Raw genomic sequence first — 20,093 nt, forward strand, 5'->3', positions numbered from 1 at the left:
GAGCAGCAGGGAGTGGAGCTCACTGGGCACAGGGCTGGCCAGGGTGGGGTCACCTGAGATCAAGGACTGAATGTCTGCTGTGAGCCAGGAGAGCTCTGCAGCCCAGGGGACACAGCAGGCCCAGGGAAAGGAGTCCGGGCACTGACTCCTCTGACCTCAGGGAACTCCCCCAGGAGGATCCAGGGCAGCCCCAAGCCCATCTGGCAGCCCTGGCACAAGGCAGGCACCTCTGAGGCCCCTCCATGGCCCCGCAGAGCCTGTGTGGGAGGGGGTCAGTGCAGGGAGCAGCATCAGCTGCCTCTGTGTGCCAGGCTGAGCAGCAGAGCCCAGCAGAGGCAGCCCAGGGCCCCGGGCAGCACAGCCCCCGAGCTCTGCAGAGCAGCAGCCCCAGCTCGGGGCTCTGGGGAGCAGGGCAGGGGCTGCAGCAATGGCTGCTCAGGCCAGCACAGACCTGTTCCCTTGGCAAAGGCTCTGGGGGCAGCTGGCATGGGCCAGGAGCAGAGCAGGAGCCCGTGGGTGTGCAGAGGAGCCCTGGCAAGAGGCTGCCGTGTCCTGGGCCAGTAGGAGCTGCCTGAGGAGCCCTGGGGCCAACTCTGCTGCTGTGCTGGGCAGCGGGGCTGGCCCTGGGGCTGCAGGAGCTGCCTGAGCTGAGCATCTGCTGAGCATTCCAGACACAGAGTGGCTGTGTGTCCCTGACCTCCAGTGCCTCCAGTTCCTGCTGCAGGGCTAGACAGGGTTTGTTGCAGTGTGTTTTTGTTTTATTAGTATGATTATTGTTTGATTTATGATTCTGTATTTTCCTTATACTGTTTTTTTGGTTTCTGCCCCTTCCCCAGAACTTTCTTTACTCCTCCTGGCAGGAAATGCCAATCTCTTCTCAAACCTGCCTTCCCTCGAGAAACTTCCCTGTCAGTTTTGTATTTCTTTAAACTTCATTAGTTCACTGAAACTGTTCTTTTCCCTTGGAATTCCTCATTGGTTGATATTTGAATGCCTGCCTTGTATTTTATCTCTAGTTCTCCTCATTAGTCAAAGATTGTATCCTCCCCACAGCCCTCCCCTTGCTTACAAGCTTTGTCAGCCCCAAACTCGGGGTCCTGGGATGTTTATGGGGAAGTTTTACCATCAAATAAAATTATCCCAGGAACCGTGGTGCTGCTCTTTTGTTTTGCACTGCACCTTCCCTGGCAGCTGGGCATTTGCAGAGCCCGAGAGGGGACTGTCGCTTCCCAGTCACCATTTAGCTGGGACGAACAACAAGGGCTGGGCTGCTCTGCTGGGCTGGGGCAGGGAGAGGCTGAACAGGGCAGCACCAGGGAGAGGAAAACCATGGACCCTTGGTTATACAAGTCCCAAGAGTTTCAGAATGGTCTCCATGGTTCCACGAGGCTCCACAATGTCACAATGCCCCCTTGGTTCCATAGGGCCCCACAGTGTCACAGTGCCACTGTAGCAATGGCAATGTACTGTCCAAAGACATACAGTGGAAACTGGTTTATCTAAGGTAAAGTTGTGCCAGCATTGATGAGATGCACAAACAGATTGACCAATTATTTTCCCTTTATTACATTCTATAAAATCCCTTACAGTGATTTGAGTTACACGAGTTACTTTTCCATGTGTGGATATATTGATTCCTCTACACACTATCTGTATTTCTTCCCCATTATTCAATTAGAATACTAGTCCCATTTTTCTCCTTCCCATCATGTTTCGAGCATGTTTCATTTCTGTGCATAACCACAGTGGCCAAATTAAAATTTGAGAGATTTTCCCCAGACATACTGGAATAGCTGATTGTGGTCGTTTCTGGGGTCCCCAGGACGAAGGAGGAATTATTGAATCTGACTCCATGTTCTTAGAAGGCTGATATATGATATGATATGGTATGATATGATATGATATGATATATGATATGATATGAAAGAATGCTATACTAAAACTATACTAAACTACAGAGAAAGGATAGAGACAGAAGGCTTAACAAGAATGATAATGAAAACTCATGACTGACTCCTCAGAGTCTGACACAGCTGGATGGTGATTGGTCATTAAGTAAAAACAATTCACATGAGACCAATCAACCACCCACCTGTTGGACAAACAATCTCCAGACCACATTCCAAAGCAGCAAAACAGGAAAAAGCAATCAGATAATTATTATTTTCATTCTTCTCCTCTCAGCCTCCCAGGAGAAGAAATCTTGGTGAAGGGATTTTTCAGAAAATATCACGATGACAGCTGATGTGAGTGTGGGGACTATGGCCAGGGAAAGGTAAAGATTCGAGCCAGAATTATGATGCTGATCAGAACCCCAAGGGTCAGCATCAGAACTTGAAGATCGTTGGTCCTACTGGCTCTGATGTCCAGGCTCCTTTGGATACCTTCTATACTCCTGAATAGTGAATCCAGGCAGGCTGTTCTTTGATCTTGATTGGCATGAAGGTTTTCAGAAGCACCTGGTGTGATCCATTCCACTTCTCCTCCAGACACTGACCTGGAAAAGCCTTAACAAATACCAAGTCTCCAGGTTTAAACCAATTAATTGCTTGATCCAAAGCTTCACCCCTGGTTTCAAAAACCTTCTTATTAATTTTGTTCAATTGTTTTCCCAGAGTTTTTATGTACCATCTCAAGTATCCTTCTCCTATTTGGCGGATGTCTTCTCCCCTGTATTGAGTTTGATAGGGCCTCTCATATAACATTTCAAATGGGCTTAGGCCTTCCTTAGACCATGGTTTGACACTAATTCTGAGTAGAGCAAGTGGAAGTCCTGTTTCCAAAGCAAATTTGTTTCTTGACAGATCTTTGCTAATTGCTGTTTGATTAAATAGTTCATTTTCTCTACTTGTCCACTGCCCTGTGGATGATAAGGTATGTAATTGCCAGTCTATCCCTAGGGCCTTACTGACTTGAACTATTTGTGCACAGAAATGTAGCTGGTACCCCAAATTGAGGTATAATTTTATTACAGGTACTTCAGTATCTTCTCTAGATTTATTTGTTCTGCATGGGAAAGCTTCCAGCCAACCAGTGAAGGTGTCTATCAGTACCAATGGGTACCTGCACCCCCCTTTTCTTGGGAGTTCAGAAAAGTCACTTTGCCACTGCTGGCCTGGTATATTTCCTTTTTCCAGTTGTACCAATTTTATGCTATTTGTAGTGTTTTGAAACAGAGATTTTTTGAGTTCACTTGAATTAAGCATTTAAAAGGTAGCCTGTGTTGAATTTTAACCTTCTTACTTAAGAAACCTCTACCATGGTACAAAGGGCATAGGAAAATGCAAATTTCTAGAGTTTCTTACATAAAAAAACAATACCAGAGAAGACCAAGAGATACAAAAAGCCCAGATAAAGGAACTCCTCTGTCTCCAAGCTAATTAAGGCCGACAGACCTACTCAGATAAGCACCAAGGGACCAAAAGTGCATGCACAATGGAGAGAAGTTCAAAAGTTCAGCCATGAGGAAGACCACAGCCTTCAGCCTCAGAAGACCACCAGAGACCCCTGTGCGGCCACCACAGCAAAGAACGCATGCCCAGGAGGGCGTGGATCTGATTAGCATACGAGGCGAGGACAGGCGGGGGCAGGGGTTGAATATGCATGGTAAAGTTGTGCCATGTACTGCATATGGAACACCTTTGTGGATAAAGATGTGGGACAGGCTGAAGCTCAGGGCACAAGTTTTCACGGGAGCTATCCCACTTGTGCCGGGCGCTGACATACATACCCACTTCATAACTATATCTGGTTGTGGAGTATATTTATTCCGTGTATCGCTTCAGTTTGTATTATTTTTCTGGCAAGTTGCACACTGCTGAGTGACCTGTTTGGTAATGGTGTACAGATTATGGCCTGTCATGCATTTAGTCAAATCTGCTTACTATGCATTTGCTCCCCAATGAGTTTTATTATGTTCCTCTAGGATTACCTTCCACAATATGTTTGAAGGTATGAGAACCAGGTTGTCAGGTGTAATGAGCACAGTTCCATGCTTGTTTGCTTCTAAGTCCTTCACCAGCTTCATATCTTCTTCATACCACCTGAGTGCTGGTATTCTCTTTCTGTACCCATGGCTTTTCCACCTGGTATCAAAGCCAGTGCCTCAGTCTGAGCCCTTTCTGCCACCCATTTAGCCTCATGGTCTGCCAATCTGTTTCCTAATTCCTGTTCAGTCTTACCCTTTGGGGACCTCTACTGTGCATGACTGCCACCTGTTCCTCTAAATTTACAGCTTCCAATAGACATAAAATTTCTTCAGCATATTTAATTTTCTTACCTCGAATTTCACGCAATCTTCTGTTCCAGACAGCACCCTGAGCAGGCCCTATACCAAATGCACGTCTGGAGTCAGTCCATATATTAATCCTCTCCCCTCCTGCCAATTCCGGGACTCGTAGGTGAATTATCTCTTCTTGCTGCATGGCTATCCCTGCAGGCAAAGGTTTTGACTTGATTACCTTGGGGGTAGTGGTCATTGCATATCCTGCCTTATGAGTCCCTGACTTTATAATGCTGCTTCTGTCTGTGGACCAGGAGCCCTCAGCATCCTCCAGAGGTTCCTCCTTCACATCAGGTCTGCTGGAGTAAAGTGTCTCCATGATTTCCAAACAGCCATGGGCTACAGGTGCCAAAATAGCTCCACTGAGAAAAGATGCTGTGTTACAATATTCGGGTTTACAATATTAACATCTTGTTCTACCAATATGGCTTGATACTTCAGGAACAGAGGAGGGGAGAGCCAGTGACTCCCCTTCTGCTCTAACACCGCAGAGACTGTGTCAAAGTCATTTTCTGGCCCTTAGTGAACTCGCAGGCCTCTTGAATGTTAACAGTCATGGCTGATTCGGCTCACAAGCACCCAGGCCAAGCCTTGCTGACCTCATCCAATGGCTTAGAGAAGTAAGCAACAGCTCTCTTGTATGGTCCCAGTTGTTTGGCTTATGGTAGGGCTGTTCTTGAAATTGAGGGGTAACACTGTTTAGGTTTACTTGGTCTTTCACTCTGTATCTGGATTTTCTCATTCAAAAGCAAATAGCTTCTGACTATCCCGGCTAAAGCCAAATAGGAAAAGGCATCTTTAAAATATAGTATCGTAAACCACACCTGATTACTTTTAAAACTTGGTTAACAGGGCATAGGGGTTTGCTACCACTGGGTAAAAATCCTCCACAATTTTGTTTATTGCTTTTAAATCATGCACTAATCTATAGCTCTTACCATAAGGTTTTTTAACTGGAAGAATGGGAGTATTATATTCTGATTCACATTCTATGAGTAATCCAAATTTCAAAGAAGTATTAATTATTTCTTTTATCTCTTTTTGATCCCCAGCTTTCAATGGATATTGTTTCATTCTAAGAGGGTTGGCTTTTGGTTTCAATCTTATTTCTATGGGAGTTGCATTTTAGCTCAAACTGGTGTCCCTGCTGCTCACACTCCTGGATATACTTGATCCAGGACTTCTTGAGGCACTTTACTTCTCACTTCAGGTTGCATCAATGCCAAGCTTAGTATTTCTGATTTATTGATCTTCCTTTATTTTAGATTTTTTCCTGCCTAAAAGTTATTCCAACTCCTAATAGTTCTAACAAGTCTCATTCCAATAATGATTTTGGGGATTCCAGCATGTATAAAGATTTATGTATCCCAGTTTGTTTACTTATTTGATACTTAATTGGCTGCAAAAAGTACACTTTCTTTTGTAGGCCGGTGGCTCCTATTACTTTTACAAATTCTTTATCCATTTGTATTAGTTCCTGATTTAACACTCAAAGTGAAGTACCTGTTTTGACCAGAAATTGTTTCTTTTTCTTGATTCTCTAACCTAATTGCAACCACTGGGTCTGCTGGGGTAGATTTTCCTGGTCCCTATCATTCGACTACTGCCATCATTGCAGGCTGAGAATGAACCCCTTGTCTGTGTCATAAGAGTATCCTGATTCCCCAAGAATCTGAATTTGGAATCCATCACCTAGGACAATTCTTTTTCCTATGTCCTATTTCTTTACAATAAGCACTCTGATTCTTCAGAGAAGTACAGAAGTTCTTCAGAGATATACTCACTTGGGCTGGGCGTATCTCTGGGTCCCTCAGCCCCTCCCAACGGGGGTTCTCAATAATTCTTGATCTTGTTTTCTCCTTTACTGCCAGCTATACAGCTTTCAGCTCTCCTACTTGTGCATTTCCCATTTCTTCTTCTACTACTTCCAGTCCTGTTACAATGTGGAAAGCAACTGCTTTGTACTTTGATTTCCAATTAATGTGTTTGGCTGAGGCATCAGTGAACCACACAGCTTTGACTTCAGAGTCTGAAGTGAATGCAGGACCACCCAGTAGCAAACTAGGCTTATGTGGATGTTGTAGAGCTAACATGACTGGAGTCACAGCTATCTGTAACTTTGTAGGTTTTGTTGGCCCTTCAGTGACATCCATTTGATCTGTGACCAACTGAGATATATGTATCATTAATGTGTGTGAGGGTCTTGCTATTATAGAAAATCTAGGAACATGATTTCTCTAGTATCCCAGAGTACCCAGTATTTTCTATCCAAAACTGCCATTAGTTTATGTGCAGATGCCTGCACATAAAGTGTGGCAGTGAGATTTGCAATATTTGGGACAGCTACGATGAAAGGTCCCATGTTAGTATTAAGCATTTGATAATCGATTGTTAAATGCCACCTCCTATCTGCTTTTTTCACTAGCCAAACAAGAGAATTGTAAGCAGAATGTATCCTATTTTAAGACCCCTTAGTTTTAAATTTGTAATTACATTGCAACGCTTTCCAGCAGAGTAACAGATAATGTTTTTTCTATTAAAGCCAGTTAAAAAATTTTTATTTTTATCTAAAATTAAAAGTTTTGGGGTTTGGCTTCAGTGGGGGTAATCAAAGAGATTTTAAGCTCCAATGTTAATTACAAATTTTGAAGGTTGCCTCTTTGCTACTACAGCCAACTCTGTTGGGGTGCCATCTCTGAAAAAAGTAATTACTCAACATATGTTCATATGTTTCCTGAGCAGTTATTAGTTCCTGGTTAAACATAATCTATAGCTCCTGTTTTTTTAACCATTGTTCCCTTTATTTTTGTTTGCCACAGGGCAAAGTCCTAGTTTTGCAGCACAGGAAGTGATGATTTAAGAGAAGCTGCTATCAGTGTCCTCCATGTCTGACAAAAAAACCCCAGTAGTAATAGCTTTGACAATCTGCTAAACCACTGAAAGATGTACATGCTTCTGTGAAAAAACACGTTAAAGATGGAAAATCCCGGGAAATCTCTCTTTCTTTTCCCGTCGGCAAAGAGGTGACGAGGGCTGGGCTGGGCAGCCTCTGCTGCAGGGCCAGGCCCCTTCCTGGGGCGCCACCGGGCCCCCATTGCTACCAGGCAGGGAAAGGGGAGCAGAGGCAGGGCTGGGCCATGGCTGCCATTTCTAGCATCTTAGTACTTGTAAGCCCTGCCCTGCCGCCAGCCCGGGCAGAGCCAGGATCCGCCAGGCCCCAGAGCAGCCCCGGGCCGGGCCGGCTTGGCCAAGGTTCTGCTGTCACTGGGGTTCACCCACAACCCCCGGGCAGGGGCAGGAGAAGCCATCAGCCCCCGGCCGTGCTGCTGCTGAGTTCTGGCTGGGCTGCTGAGATCCTGGCCGCTCCCCCAGCCCAGCCCAGCCACAGCTCTGACCCAAGTACTGAGCCCAGCCAGGGTCAGGTGACCATTTGTAGGCCCCAGGCGAGATATGAATTCTTTCAGTGCTTCAATTCTCCCTCGAGTGAGAGAAAAGAACAAAATGCAGGCAATGTAGAGCAGCAACACAAAGACATCAAGGTCAGTGAAAAAAGAGTCAGGTCCCAGACAGGAGGGCTGAGGAGACGCCTTGATCTTGGAGCTGAAATCCTCTTGGTAAGGCTATGGAGACTAATGCAATTGATACATTCAGATTTTTTTTCCCTATAACACATTAGCAAGTATAGGGAGATAACTTGTTTGGCAAAAGCCTCCGTGCTAAAGCAAGCAAATGTTGAAGTAGCTGTGATTCTATGAGAATTTGAATACAGAGAGAGAGAGAAGAGTGATGAAGACCCTGTGCCCTCAGGGAGAGAAGAAGATCTCTGTTCCCAGTGTTATAGATATATTAAAATTCATGCTCAAATAAATTATAACACTAGAGAAATATATATATATATGAGTTAAAATCATGCTTCGGGGTTTACCACAGAAAGGCACCTGGAATCCTAAAAATCCTCCTACACAGGAATTGAGACATCAGTTTCTTCATCAGCTTGTAACTTCCACAGGTGTCCACTGAATAGAAACTGTAATTTGCAAGTAAAGGGAAAACTTCTTCTATAGAAATTCTGAGTGAAACTTGGAACATCCGAGCCATGACCAGTCCTTAATGATCCTAGATAACCAAAGTCAGTGTAGTTCCTGTAATCTACCTTGTGTGAATGCTGGGTTCCCGTAAATTCATTAAGATGTAAGAAGAGTTCCCGTAAAATGTAACTAAATTCTAACTAAATCAGGCAACAGGACATCAGTGGCCTATCGTGGCTACCGATAACTAGAGATAGCATATTTTATGATAATCACCTTAGCATGAATAGCCAGTTCTGGGAACCTCACTAGCATGTAAAAACCTGATTCCTGTAAATGCTATTCAACATGTATGTATTCCCAGACACGGTTGGTGTATTGCGGCGTGGCTTTTGTCCGAGGGTAAGACAGGTTTCTGCACTCAACGGATGGAGAACAAGAGAGCCATATGAACATGCCTGAAGCACTGGAGTCTGGACTGTTTGCTCATCTGATAGACTTATCCTACAAAGGAGAGACATCGAAAGCTCATCAGACTGAGAAAAGGACAAAGGAAAGACTAGCTCCGGACAAGAAAAAGAGTATAAAACCTGGACTGAAACACGCACAATTTATGAACTCACCGCTCTGATGCACCAGAGGGTCAGAGCTGTGTGTTCCACCCAGAGCCAAAATCCCGGGCTTGGCTCTGTCCTTTGATTAGTGGCTGGCATAAATTGTAATCTGAATGTGAAATAAATTTTATCTTATCATTACTGTAATAATTTGGCTTTCTCAAATTATTGAATTGGCTTAATTGGCATTTTACCTATAACAGACTTGGTGACCCCGACGTGATCTGATTCGGCTCTCCGGAGGACCCCGTCCCCCAGCAGGGAAGGCGCCCCGCTAACCTCTTAGCGGCCCGACTGGCCCGGGGGGGAATCCCGTGAAACCAATCAGATTCAGAACACTAAAAACAAAAGCCACGATCTAGAAAAAAAGAAAAATGGGCCCATTGCTTAAGCTCTCAGGATATTGGAGATGAGCTCTCCAAAACCGTGGCTAATTTTTCACTTGTAAAAATCTACATGCTTGAACAGTCCACGCAGGAACAGGAATCGTAAGTATCACATGGTTGAGTGAGGTGTGACTGAGCCTGTGTGTGAGACATGATTTTATCACAGAGCAAGAGCGGGCCCTGAGGCTGCAGTTCCCTATTTCCGCAAGGAAAAGGGTTGGGCAAGGGGGAAGTGAGTGGGGGCTCATACACGTGTAAACCCCGGAAGTTGGGAGGCTTCAGGAGATCAATCACGGAAGGGTCCAAAAGGGAGGGACATTCTCCAGGATGCAAGAGCTAGTAAACCTTCGGATTCTAGGGCTTACATGAGCCCAGGAAAGGAACAGATAATTGAGAGCACCTTATCAGCAGAAAACCCTACAGAGCGTTTCACTGTAAGGCCAGTAAACTGGTAAAAAGAGGAACTTAGTCTAAACAGGAAACCCCTAAGCCTTCCAAGTGAAAGCTTGGAAGAAAACTCAAGGTAAGCAGGGTCCCAGTCCCAGTAACAACACGAGAATGGGACAAAAAGAAGAGTAAGGAACTTAGGAAATGTAGTGTTACATTTTAGTTAAATGGTATGCTCTGTCTCACCCCTCGAAAATGTCCGGTTCATTCCAAGCCTGTGATCCTCCCCTGCAGCATCATGTATCTGTAATCCCATTGGCCCGAGTCTTATTCCGCACCCACTTTGAATCTCCCTCTTAAGCTGTGCGAGGGAGACGAGACGCTCTCTTGGCCCCTTTTCTCGCTGGGCTCTCCCTCTCTCCCCCCCCACCTCCCCCTTTCCCCCTTCTCCCTCAGAAACCATGCTGCTCCCGGGGGTGGGACCCCCAATAAACCCTCATCTAATTAACACCTTGGAGTTAATTAGAGTCTCATTGCCTGCCTGCTGCTACCAGCGAACTTACAGATTAGGGGGCCTCTGGGGACCCTCAAACAGACTGCAACAGTTGGCGCCCAATGCTCAGCAACAGCACCGACAACCCTAAGATGAAAATGGACCTGCAGCACAGCGCAGAACCCCACAGAACACCGCTTCACCACGCCTTTGGCACCATGGGGCAGCCGCACAGGGCCGCAGCCGCAGCCCACGCGGCCCCTCCACCACCGCGCACAGACCTCTTGAAACACTGCACCGCGATCCCACCACCGCCAGCCCACCACCGGCCCTGGCCTGCCACTCCGCGTGCGCCCCGGCACCTGGAGAAGCCGCGCAGAGTGTACCCAGACTGCCGCTCGGAGCACCGTCGCCATGTGGCCACCACGTGGCTGTTTAGAGCCGCCACCAGGAGCCACATCCGGAAGCTGCTGCCGCCCCCTCCCTGAACGTGGCAGGTGGGGGGGGCCCGCAGAGCGGGCAAGTCATGCAGACTGCCGAGCCCCAGCAGCTGATGCCCTGGACCACAGCAGAAGCGAAAGAATGAACCAAAGCCCACCAGTTTCCACGGGGGAGCCACCAGAGGAGCAAAGAGCAGTTTTCAGCTTTGCCCGAGCCCCACATCCCCCAAAATCGATTTTGTCAGTTCTGTAACCTCCTTCCTCAGTCTTACTCTCTCTCCCCTCACTGCTCCTTCTCCCTAACTCCATCACCTAACCCGCCTTTCCCTTAACAGACCCCCAGCACTTCACTCCATCCTGCTAAGCCTGACACAGCAGCCACACGGCTAAGCCTCAATATTTCGTTGAATTGAAAATTCTACTTTATGATCTCCTTCCCCTCTCACTCCAAGAGCAGGATACTACCTTTCTCTGCAATCCATACCCTTTTTTTCCCTATTTTGGGTAGTTCACCGGGAGCAAACCACTCGAAGGCGCAGGGTACCCCGAAAAGGTTTTTCTTTCACAGAGTCCCTGGTTCCGCGTAACCTCCCCAATTCCCAATCCATATCCACTTGTTCTAGCTGAAAAGAGCTCATCAGCTGGAACTTTTATCCTAAAACCCTCTAACCTTATCATTCTTATCCAATACCTGTCTTCTCTCAATCTCCCTCCCATCCCCATGAAGTAGTTTTTACAATTATGCTTTTCTAGGTAAAATGTGTGTTTATATTGCAGATTGTCCTGTTTTCAGTTTTAGAAAGCAGAGGCCTGTCAGGTCACAAGGGTAGATCCAATGAGAAGCAGTTTTCGATTGTTTCTTTCATAGCAAGTGTTCAGATAGTATAAGACTGCTGAATCAAAATCGCTGTTGGGTTTATGCTGTCCTCAGTAGGTTCTGAGGGTGACTGATAACCTAAAATGGTGTCTGGGAAAGTATTTTGACGGTTTTTGTGGTGAATGCTCCCTGAGTATAGGTAATAGCTGAAGCCGAATTTCTTTTCTTCTTTTTGTTTTTCTTTTAATGACCTAAAACTGGGGTCTTCTGGGTTAAACCAGTTGGAAGGTGAAAGCAGCAGTAACGCTCAGATCCAAGGGTGAGAATCTGAGGCCGCAAACCTGCCTGGAGTCTGGGGGGCTCCAGGTGATTCTCTGTCCCTGAGAGGGGAAGCAGAAGTCGGCGCCACAGCCTAAAACTGGGGGCTGTGGTGGTCCGAAAAGCCAGTCGGAACATGTTAGACACCATTAGGCCAGTCATGCTGAAAAGGCCAATCCCAAAACTCTCATATGAGCTTAGTGCCAAAGGCTGAAGCCCTTTAAGCACTCGCCCATGCTTTAAATTCGTTTGAAGTTGAAAATATGGACACACGTAACCCATTTATTACAACTGAATGCTCATTTTATCCTTAATACCTACCACCAAAAGCAAATATCAAGTCAAATGGACTGTTGAAAACATAATCCTAACTGCAATTGTATTTATTTTGATGCTACAAGACTGTATGATTACTGCTTCATTTTTTAAATTGTTAATTGTCATATTTCTCTTATCTTTTCCTTCTAATGAAAAAAGGGTGAATTGTGGTGTTACATTTTAGTTAAATGGTATGCTCTGTCTCACCCCTCGAAAATGTCCGGTTCATTCCAAGCATGTGATCCTCCCCTGCAGCATCATGTATCTGTAATCCCATTGGCCCGTCTTATTCCGCACCCACTTTGAATCTCCCTCTTAAGCTGTGCGAGGGAGACGAGACGCTGTCTTGGCTCCTTTTCTCGCTGGGCTCTCCCTCTCTCCCCCCCCACCTCCCCCTTTCCCCCTTCTCCCTCAGAAACCATGCTGCTCCCGGGGGTGGGACCCCCAATAAACCCTCATCTAATTGACACCCTCAGAAGCTGTGTGGAGTCTCATTGCCTGCCTGCTGCTACCAGCAAACGTACAGATTAGGGGGCCCCTGGGGACCCCCAAACAGACAGCAACAAGGAAAGACCAGGAGCAAGCTGAAAAAAGGGGGGTGTAGGAGCAGTGGCGAGACGGCGCAGGGCTGCGTGCGGCGGCACCTGAGGGAGAGAGAGCAGGCAAAAATCGGAGCGTGGCGCGGGCAGGCGCTGTGGCTCCCAGCCACCCCCCCTCCCCGCCTGAGAGGAAAAGCTGCGGCTTTTTGTTTGTTCACCACAGGTGAACAGGCGGCACGGGCATGGTCCGTGCCACCGAACAGCACAGCGGGGGAGGGGAAGGAAAGCTTGAGCCGGAGAAGTGTAAAAATGCCCTAAGGCGTAATAAACCAGCTGGGAGATGCGCGGGCTGGAACCGCAAGTTGGGAGGTTGTTTTAAAACACTAACAAGATGATAGGGTTGTTAGCTGGAGTGAGGTTTTCAGATGGAAAACTTTAAAATGCTGCCTTACAGAGCATTTCGGCTGGAAATAATCAGCAAGCCAGCCAACAGAAAGTGTTAAGTGTTAAAGTGCTCGCTTTGAAGTAGTGTAAGCTGCTGCTTTTGCATTACAAAGGTTTTTTCTCTGCTGCAGTAGCTGCTTACCTCTTAGAAATGCAGAGATACTATAATCAAAAAGTACAGATGTGAAATAGACAGTTTAATTTGTGGGAAAAATCATCTGGTCCTGAGACCCAGGATGATTATTAAAAAAAAAAAAAAAAAAAAAAAAAAAAAAGGAGTAAAAGGTGGCACGATCCTGCCAAAAAGAAAGACCAACGAATTTTTTTTCCTTGCCCTGCAGTTTAAATCCATAAATTTCTGTAAGATCAAACTGGTGAATGTACGGATTCATAATATTAGTAAGAAGTTAGATCCAGACCAGGTGGCAGAAACTATAGCCCTGCCTTCTTCACGATCGAGGAGCGGAGATCAGACAACTACTGGGATGTCTGGGATATTGTAAGCAGTGAATTAAGGGAGTGTGTAGTGAGAAGAAAAAAAAATCAAACCTTTTAAGGAATATTAGGGAAACATGCATCAGAAAACCCACTGGAATACTCAAGTTTTGTGTAATCATTTTCTTAGAAACTGTGGGTGTATTAAGATTTCTGGAATAACAAATACAAGTATATTGGGAAATGTATAAAATTGCCAGAAGGTTAATTTTCAAGAGCTTTTAAGAGTTTGTAAGAAATTCTATAGAAAAAAGCTTCAGAGGAAATATCTGAATGGTTTAGAATAATGAAGGTTATAATGATTTTTGTGTTTGATGAAATCAGGAAATTATCTGGAAAGGTTAAATGGAGGTTATAGAGAATGTTTTAAAGATATGTGATGATGGTTTGTGGAGAAGGTAGTACTGGGAAGTGTGTATTCCCGGCTGAGTGCATGCACCTGGGAATAGCATACAACTTTGGAGGAGTTCAGAATCACAGAATCACAGAAGAGTGAAGGTTGGAAGAGATGTTAGATGCCCTAACACCTCAACTAGATTATTATACCAAGTGCCATGTCCAGTCTTTTTTTAAACACATCCAGAGATGGTGATTCTACCACCTCTCCGGGAAGACAATTCCAGTATTTTATTATTCTTTTGGTGAATTTTTTTTCCTTATATCCAAACATTACCTTCCCTGACGTAGCTTGAGACTGTGTCCTCGTGTTCTGTCACTTGCTGCCTGGTGGAAGAGACCAACCCCCACCTGTCTACAGCCTCCCTTCAGGAAGTTGTAGAGAGCAATAAAGTCACCTCTAAGCCTCCTCTTCTCAAGGCTAAACAACCCCAGCTCCTTCAAACATTCCTCATAGGGCTTGTGTTCCAAGCCCCTCACCAGCCTTGTTGCCCTCCTCTGGACACGCTCAAGCGTCTCAACATCCTTCCTAAACTGAGGGGCCCAGAACTGGACACAATACTCAAGGTGCTGCCTCACCAGCACCGCGCAGGGGAAGAATGATCTCCCTGTTCCTGCTGGTCACACAATTCCTAATGCAGGCCAGGATGCCATTGGCCTTCTTGGCCACCAGGGCACATTGCTGGCTCATATTCAACCGGCTGTCAACCAGCACCCCCAGGTCCCTTTCTGCCTGAACACTGTCTAGCCACCCTGTCCCCAGTTTGCAACGTTGTAGGGGATTTTTGTGGCCAAAATGTAGAACTCGGCACTTAGATTTATTAAACTTCATGCTGTTGGACTCTGCCCATCCATCCAACCAATCTCAGTCTCTCTGCAGAGCCCTCCTTTCTTCCAGTAGATCAACACAAGCTCCCAGCTGAGTGTCGTCTGCAGATTTACTGATGAGAGACTTAATCCCCTCATCCATGTCATCAATAGAGACATTGAACAGAGCTGGCCCCAGCACAGAGCCCTGAGGGACACCCCTGGGGATGGCTGCCAGCTGGATGCAGCACCACTCACCAGCACTCTCTGGGCTCAGCCATCCAGCCAGTTCCTAACCCAGCACAGAGTGTTCCTGTCTGAGCCCTGGGCTGCAGCTTTTCCAGCAGGGTGCTGTGGGAGACAGTGCCAAAGGCCTTGCTGAAGTCTAAATACACAACATCCACAGCCTTTCCTGCATCCAGGCAGGTCAGCTGGTCATAGAAGGAGACCAGGTTGCTCAGACACGACTTACCCTTCATAAACCCCTGCTGGCTGGCTCTGATACCCTGGCCATCCTGTAAGTACTGTGTGATAACACTCAGTATGAACTGTTCCATTATCTTTCCTGGTACTGAGGTCAGGCTAACTGGCAGGTAATTACCAGGATCCTCCTTCCTACCTTTTTTTTAAACGGGTGTCACATTGGCCAGTTTCCAATCGTCTGGAACCTCACCAGTGAGCCACAACTCTTGATAAATGATGGAGAGTGGCTTCGCAAGCTCATCTGCCAGCTCCCTCATCACCCTAGGGTGGATCCCATCTGGTCCCATTGATTTATAAATATCCAAGTGTCCCAGCAGTTCTCTGACTGCCTCTTCTTGGATAACAAGAGGACCATTCTGCTCCCTGGCACCACCTACCAACCCCTGAGGACAGTTGTCTTGAGGACAAGTTGTCTTACAACTAAAGACTGAGGCAAAGAAGGCATTAAGCATTTCTGCTTTTTCCTCATCTTTAGTTACTAGGTTGCCTGCCTCATCCAATAGGGAACAGAGGCCAGTAATACCCTTCCTTTTACCATTAATGTATTTGTAAAAACTTTTTTTATTATTTTTAACAGAAGTTGCCAGGTTAAGTTCAAACTGAGCTTTGGCCGCCCTAATTTTTTTCTACATGCCCTAGCAGCTCCCTTAAATACTTCCTGAGAAATCAGTTCCTCCTTAAAAAGATGATACTTTTTCTTATTTATTTCTAAGTTCCTTCAAAATCTCATTGCTCAAAAGAAGACTATGTGAGGGGGATTAATACAGTTTTGAAATTTAAAGAAGGCTTATTCCTGGGAGTTTTTGGAAGTTTTTGGAAGGTTTTTTTGAAGTTTGTCTTGGAAGTCCTGAGAAGGTTTAAGGAATTTTGGAAATTTTGGAAGCTTTTGGGGACATTAAAGGTAGTTATGAGGTGCTAGGGAGGAGTGGTTTTAGTTCTGGTGGTTTACAAAAAGAATTGGGTACTTTAAATTAAAAATAAAATAAAAATACTAAAAGCAAGAGGAGACTTTTAAGATCACTGTTATCGAATAGGGGTCTTGATCTTACAACCCTTAAGTGTCTGCTCAAGTCTATTAATCATATGCAGTTTTAAAATTTTAGATTAGATAAAAGGTTTAATGAAGATAACAGCTCTAAAGTAAACCAGTCAAATTTGTATGTTTAAAGTCCAAAGTGTATTGTGGCCTATAATTAATATGTGTTGAACCAGTCTCTATTTGTCTCTAATTGTTAAGTTTGTGCTGTATTTGTTATGATTATGGTGTTTTGAAGTAAGCTGGTGGTATACTGGAAAAATCAATAATTATGCTTAAACAAGGGAAGGAAATTTAAAACACCACATTCAATGTGTAAAAGAAAAACTACATCATGAGTAAATTTTAAAGTTTAAATGCACTGATTGTAATATGGAAACTTATTGAGGAAAAAGTTTAAAAAATACTAATTAAAGTTACAAGAAATATTGAAGGAAAAACTAAAATCAGGTAAGGTATAAGTTGTATAAGTAACTGGTTGCGAATGTTATCCATTTATACAAAAATTGTCATGAGGTTTGGGTTGCTCATTGCAGAAAGAGATATAAGCCAAAGGGCTTGTGTATAAGGTGTACGGACCGAACTTCCTCAAGTTCAAGGAAGAGAGTACAACATATGATTCAGTCCTGGGAGTGTCACCTTATGAAATAAAGTTTAAGATACTTTTTTGAACATGCTACCTATGAGGCAAGGAAAAAGTGTGCTGAATGAGCAGAACTTTAAGTGGAAATAATAATTCCTCAAAACACATCTTTAGACTATCTTTTAAGATCCTTCCCAGGCAACACTTATGTTCATAACTGTGATCCAGATCAAGGAACAAGAGTGGATCCTCACCAATCAAGAGGACCTGTGAGAGAACCTGAGAAGTGGACAAGAGCAGCTGAACTGAGTGATACAAAATTGGACTTTCAAATGGTAAAGGGGTAATAATGAATTGGGAAAATCCATATGATTCAAGGAACATACACAGGATCACACCTAACTGGGAAGTGAGACCAAGCTTGTATCAGTGGTTTCAAGTACTGCTTGGACAGACTTTAAGATGCCTTCGATATCCACCTTGGGAAGGAACACTGCCACCACAAACAGGGGGATCTGGACTATTTCAGACAGAAAATTCCTGTATTCTGGCCTTAGCCTGTGATTTATACAAAGAGGAAGGAGAGTTACAACCTAGATCAGTGCCTCATAATATACCCTGCTTGATCCATCCAAACACCAGGCATGCTAGTTGGGTAAAATGTAAATGTTTAAATTGTGGGAAAAAGTTGGTATTGTAGTTCACACAACAGACGCTCCTGTTGCAGGAAGTGTCGGGGGACAAGTAGGTCCCCTATCCAGATAGAACTTGAAACAGCCAAAATAATAACTTTATTTTGTAGATGGGAATTATTAGTCCCTGTTAAATGGGAAATACATGAGGAACGGTGGGAAACCACAGTTAAGGAGTGTCAAAAAATTATTTGCCTGGAAATTGGCTAAAAGAAAGTAACCAAGTGTATAAGGGGTGAACAGTATCTGACTAGCTGTATCTTAGAGCTTGCTACTGAATCGGGCATAATAGAATTGGATTTCCCGGATTGGTATCACTTGTTTCAAAGGGGAATAGGGGGAAAATTGGATTCAAAGGTTTAAATCTTGGCTATCAAATGCCAAAGGTTAAATAAAATACCCTGCAAGGCTGATGCAGTCAAATTATTAAGGGGGGGGGGGGGTGTGCCTTTAAGAGGCAATACATGGCTCGGTCCAGATATGAAACCCTGGAAGGATATTCTTGCTGCTGTGAAGATAACTTTATCCTGCCGCTGGTGGCAACCCAGAGGGCGTGGCAAAAGCAGAGGGATACACCTGTGGGTAATTCTTATGGGCCTGAGCCTAGCCGTGTGCTGTACAACTAGTTTGCACTTGGAAGTTTTGCCCAGCACTAAGGGGCCGAGACAGCAGCATACCCCACCCCAGGAAACTGCAGCAAGGGTAAGAAAAATACTGTACTATAAACAACATGCAGTATGAAATCTGTAACATAAAACAAAAAGGTAATATGCAGTATGCCAAAAAGCGATCTCTAAGGACCGGCAGTCAGAGGCTCACACCCACAAACTGTACAAGCGAAATGTGGGGAAACTTTTTATTCCTGTGTGTAATCAATGTAATAGAGTGATATGGGTTGGATGAAAAATGGAGACAGTATTTGTAAGCATATCTCCAAGTTAACAAGCTATGTTATGATAATGATAAATTCAAAATGTGTGCAATGGAGGAAAGAATCTAAAAGCTGAAAGTAGATTTGCACATAACAAATCTGTCATCCTAGATCTTGCAAGAAAGAATGACAATAGAATGTGTTTACAATATGAAAAAGTTTTCTGTTTTTCGAAAAATAAAGAAGGGTTAGATCCAGAAAGTAAAATGCAACAGGTAGCCTTAGAATTAAAAAGACAGGAGTCAGAATTAAGGAGAAGAAGAATAGAACAAGAAAGGTTAAGAACTTTGAGTGAACAATATGACCAACTAGAAAAACAATATAATGGTTTCAGATTACCTGCCTCAGATAAGAACTTGTTTATAGATCTGATGCAAAAAATTACTATCGAGTTAAAACTAACCGACTGTTGGATTAATGGGGGACTGGAATCAGCTGGAATGTGGCCATGGAAAGGTGAGAGTTTAATCCCAGAGCACCTTGTAAAATAGAAAATGCTAGAATATCGAAAACTAATCAGAAACCTGAGAGCTGGATATTAGACCAACGTATCATTGGAACTTTTTTGCATAAGCTGGGAAAGAAAAGAGTACACTGAGGTCGTGGGGTATACCCCGTATATATATCAACTTTAACAGTGAACTCTGGTGATAAAAATAAATATTTGGCAGTCAGAACCTCAAGATATGGGAGTAAAAAAAGAAAAAGGTTCACTGTGAGTGAAATAACAAAATCAAACTTTGCTAGAATAAAAGCTCTGGAATTAACCCTTACCAATCTATAGCAGAGTTGAAGGAATATTGGAATGACCAAGGAAATACAAAAATAAAATAGAAAAGCTCTGGATAATTTGTATTGGATATGTAGGAGAAAAGCAAATAGCAAACTGCCTCAAAAGTGGAAAGGAAAGGATCATATACATTAGGAATTATCAGGCCAGTACTTTTTTATTCTTCCTCATGCTGAGAGTAATTCATTAAGAGTACCTTTATTTAAAACCCTTAATAAAAATGAAAGAGATGTGGAGCAAATTCCCTATCATAGGAGAGAACCAAAAGTGGGGAGAAGAAGATTGGCCTGCAGAAAGGATTATCGAATATTATGGACCTGCTACCTAGACCCAGACTCCCCTCCTCCCCACTCTATTCTCATAACTAGTTCTGCTCTCATATCTCCAAAAGGAAACAGTAAATCAGGGTGTGTGATGATTTTGTTTCCCAGACATAGAGCTCCTGGCTCAAATTTCTCTGAGGTCCAAGGAGGACTAAAAGCTGCTGAGAGATGAGCTCAGGCTCTCCTTCATTTTCAGATGGGAAAGAGAGGCCAGGGAATGGCCAGACCATGGACTAAAAAGGAGATGGAATTTCACAGAGAAGGAGCTCCCAGGGAACAAAGGCTACTTTTGTGCACCAGTTACCCATGAGGACACTTAGCAGGCTCCACTGTCCTTCCTGAGAGGAAGGACCATCTTCACTGGGACAGTGATCTTGCATGCCCTGAAGGGACACCTTGTCCCAGTAATGACACTGGGCCTTTGCACTTCAAAAAGACCAAGAAGTCTCTGATGTCCTTTCCCTGCCAAAGAGGACCCAACCTCAAAGCAC

At 44.5% G+C, this 20,093-nt stretch overlaps 3 protein-coding genes across 12 annotated transcripts in view; 1 reads left to right on the forward strand and 2 right to left on the reverse strand.

The window, feature by feature from the left end:
* The window catches only part of LOC119696487, a 1,710,157-nt gene that overhangs the window by 600,049 nt on the left and 1,090,015 nt on the right, over positions 1-20,093 (reverse strand).
* The window catches only part of LOC119696488, a 1,499,846-nt gene that overhangs the window by 572,629 nt on the left and 907,124 nt on the right, over positions 1-20,093 (forward strand).
* Positions 1,958-20,093, reverse strand: part of LOC119696494 (golgin subfamily A member 5-like) — a 33,530-nt gene continuing 15,394 nt past the window's right edge. For 7 of the 10 annotated variants that reach the window (XM_038126237.1, XM_038126229.1, XM_038126232.1 and 4 more), the window contains 2 exons: positions 4,280-4,432; positions 1,958-2,507 (listed from right to left, as the gene is read on the reverse strand). In XM_038126237.1, the coding sequence (XP_037982165.1) occupies positions 2,260-2,507; positions 4,280-4,432 (401 nt within the window). In that variant the 3' untranslated portion in view covers positions 1,958-2,259. Of the gene's footprint in view, positions 3,827-4,279; positions 4,433-20,093 lie in introns of all 10 variants that reach the window. The other 3 variants (XR_005255603.1, XM_038126238.1, XM_038126236.1) reach the window with 3 other exon arrangements.

This window comes from Motacilla alba, unplaced genomic scaffold, assembly GCF_015832195.1.
Source record: "Motacilla alba alba isolate MOTALB_02 unplaced genomic scaffold, Motacilla_alba_V1.0_pri HiC_scaffold_31, whole genome shotgun sequence".
NCBI classification, from domain to species: Eukaryota; Metazoa; Chordata; class Aves; order Passeriformes; family Motacillidae; genus Motacilla; species Motacilla alba.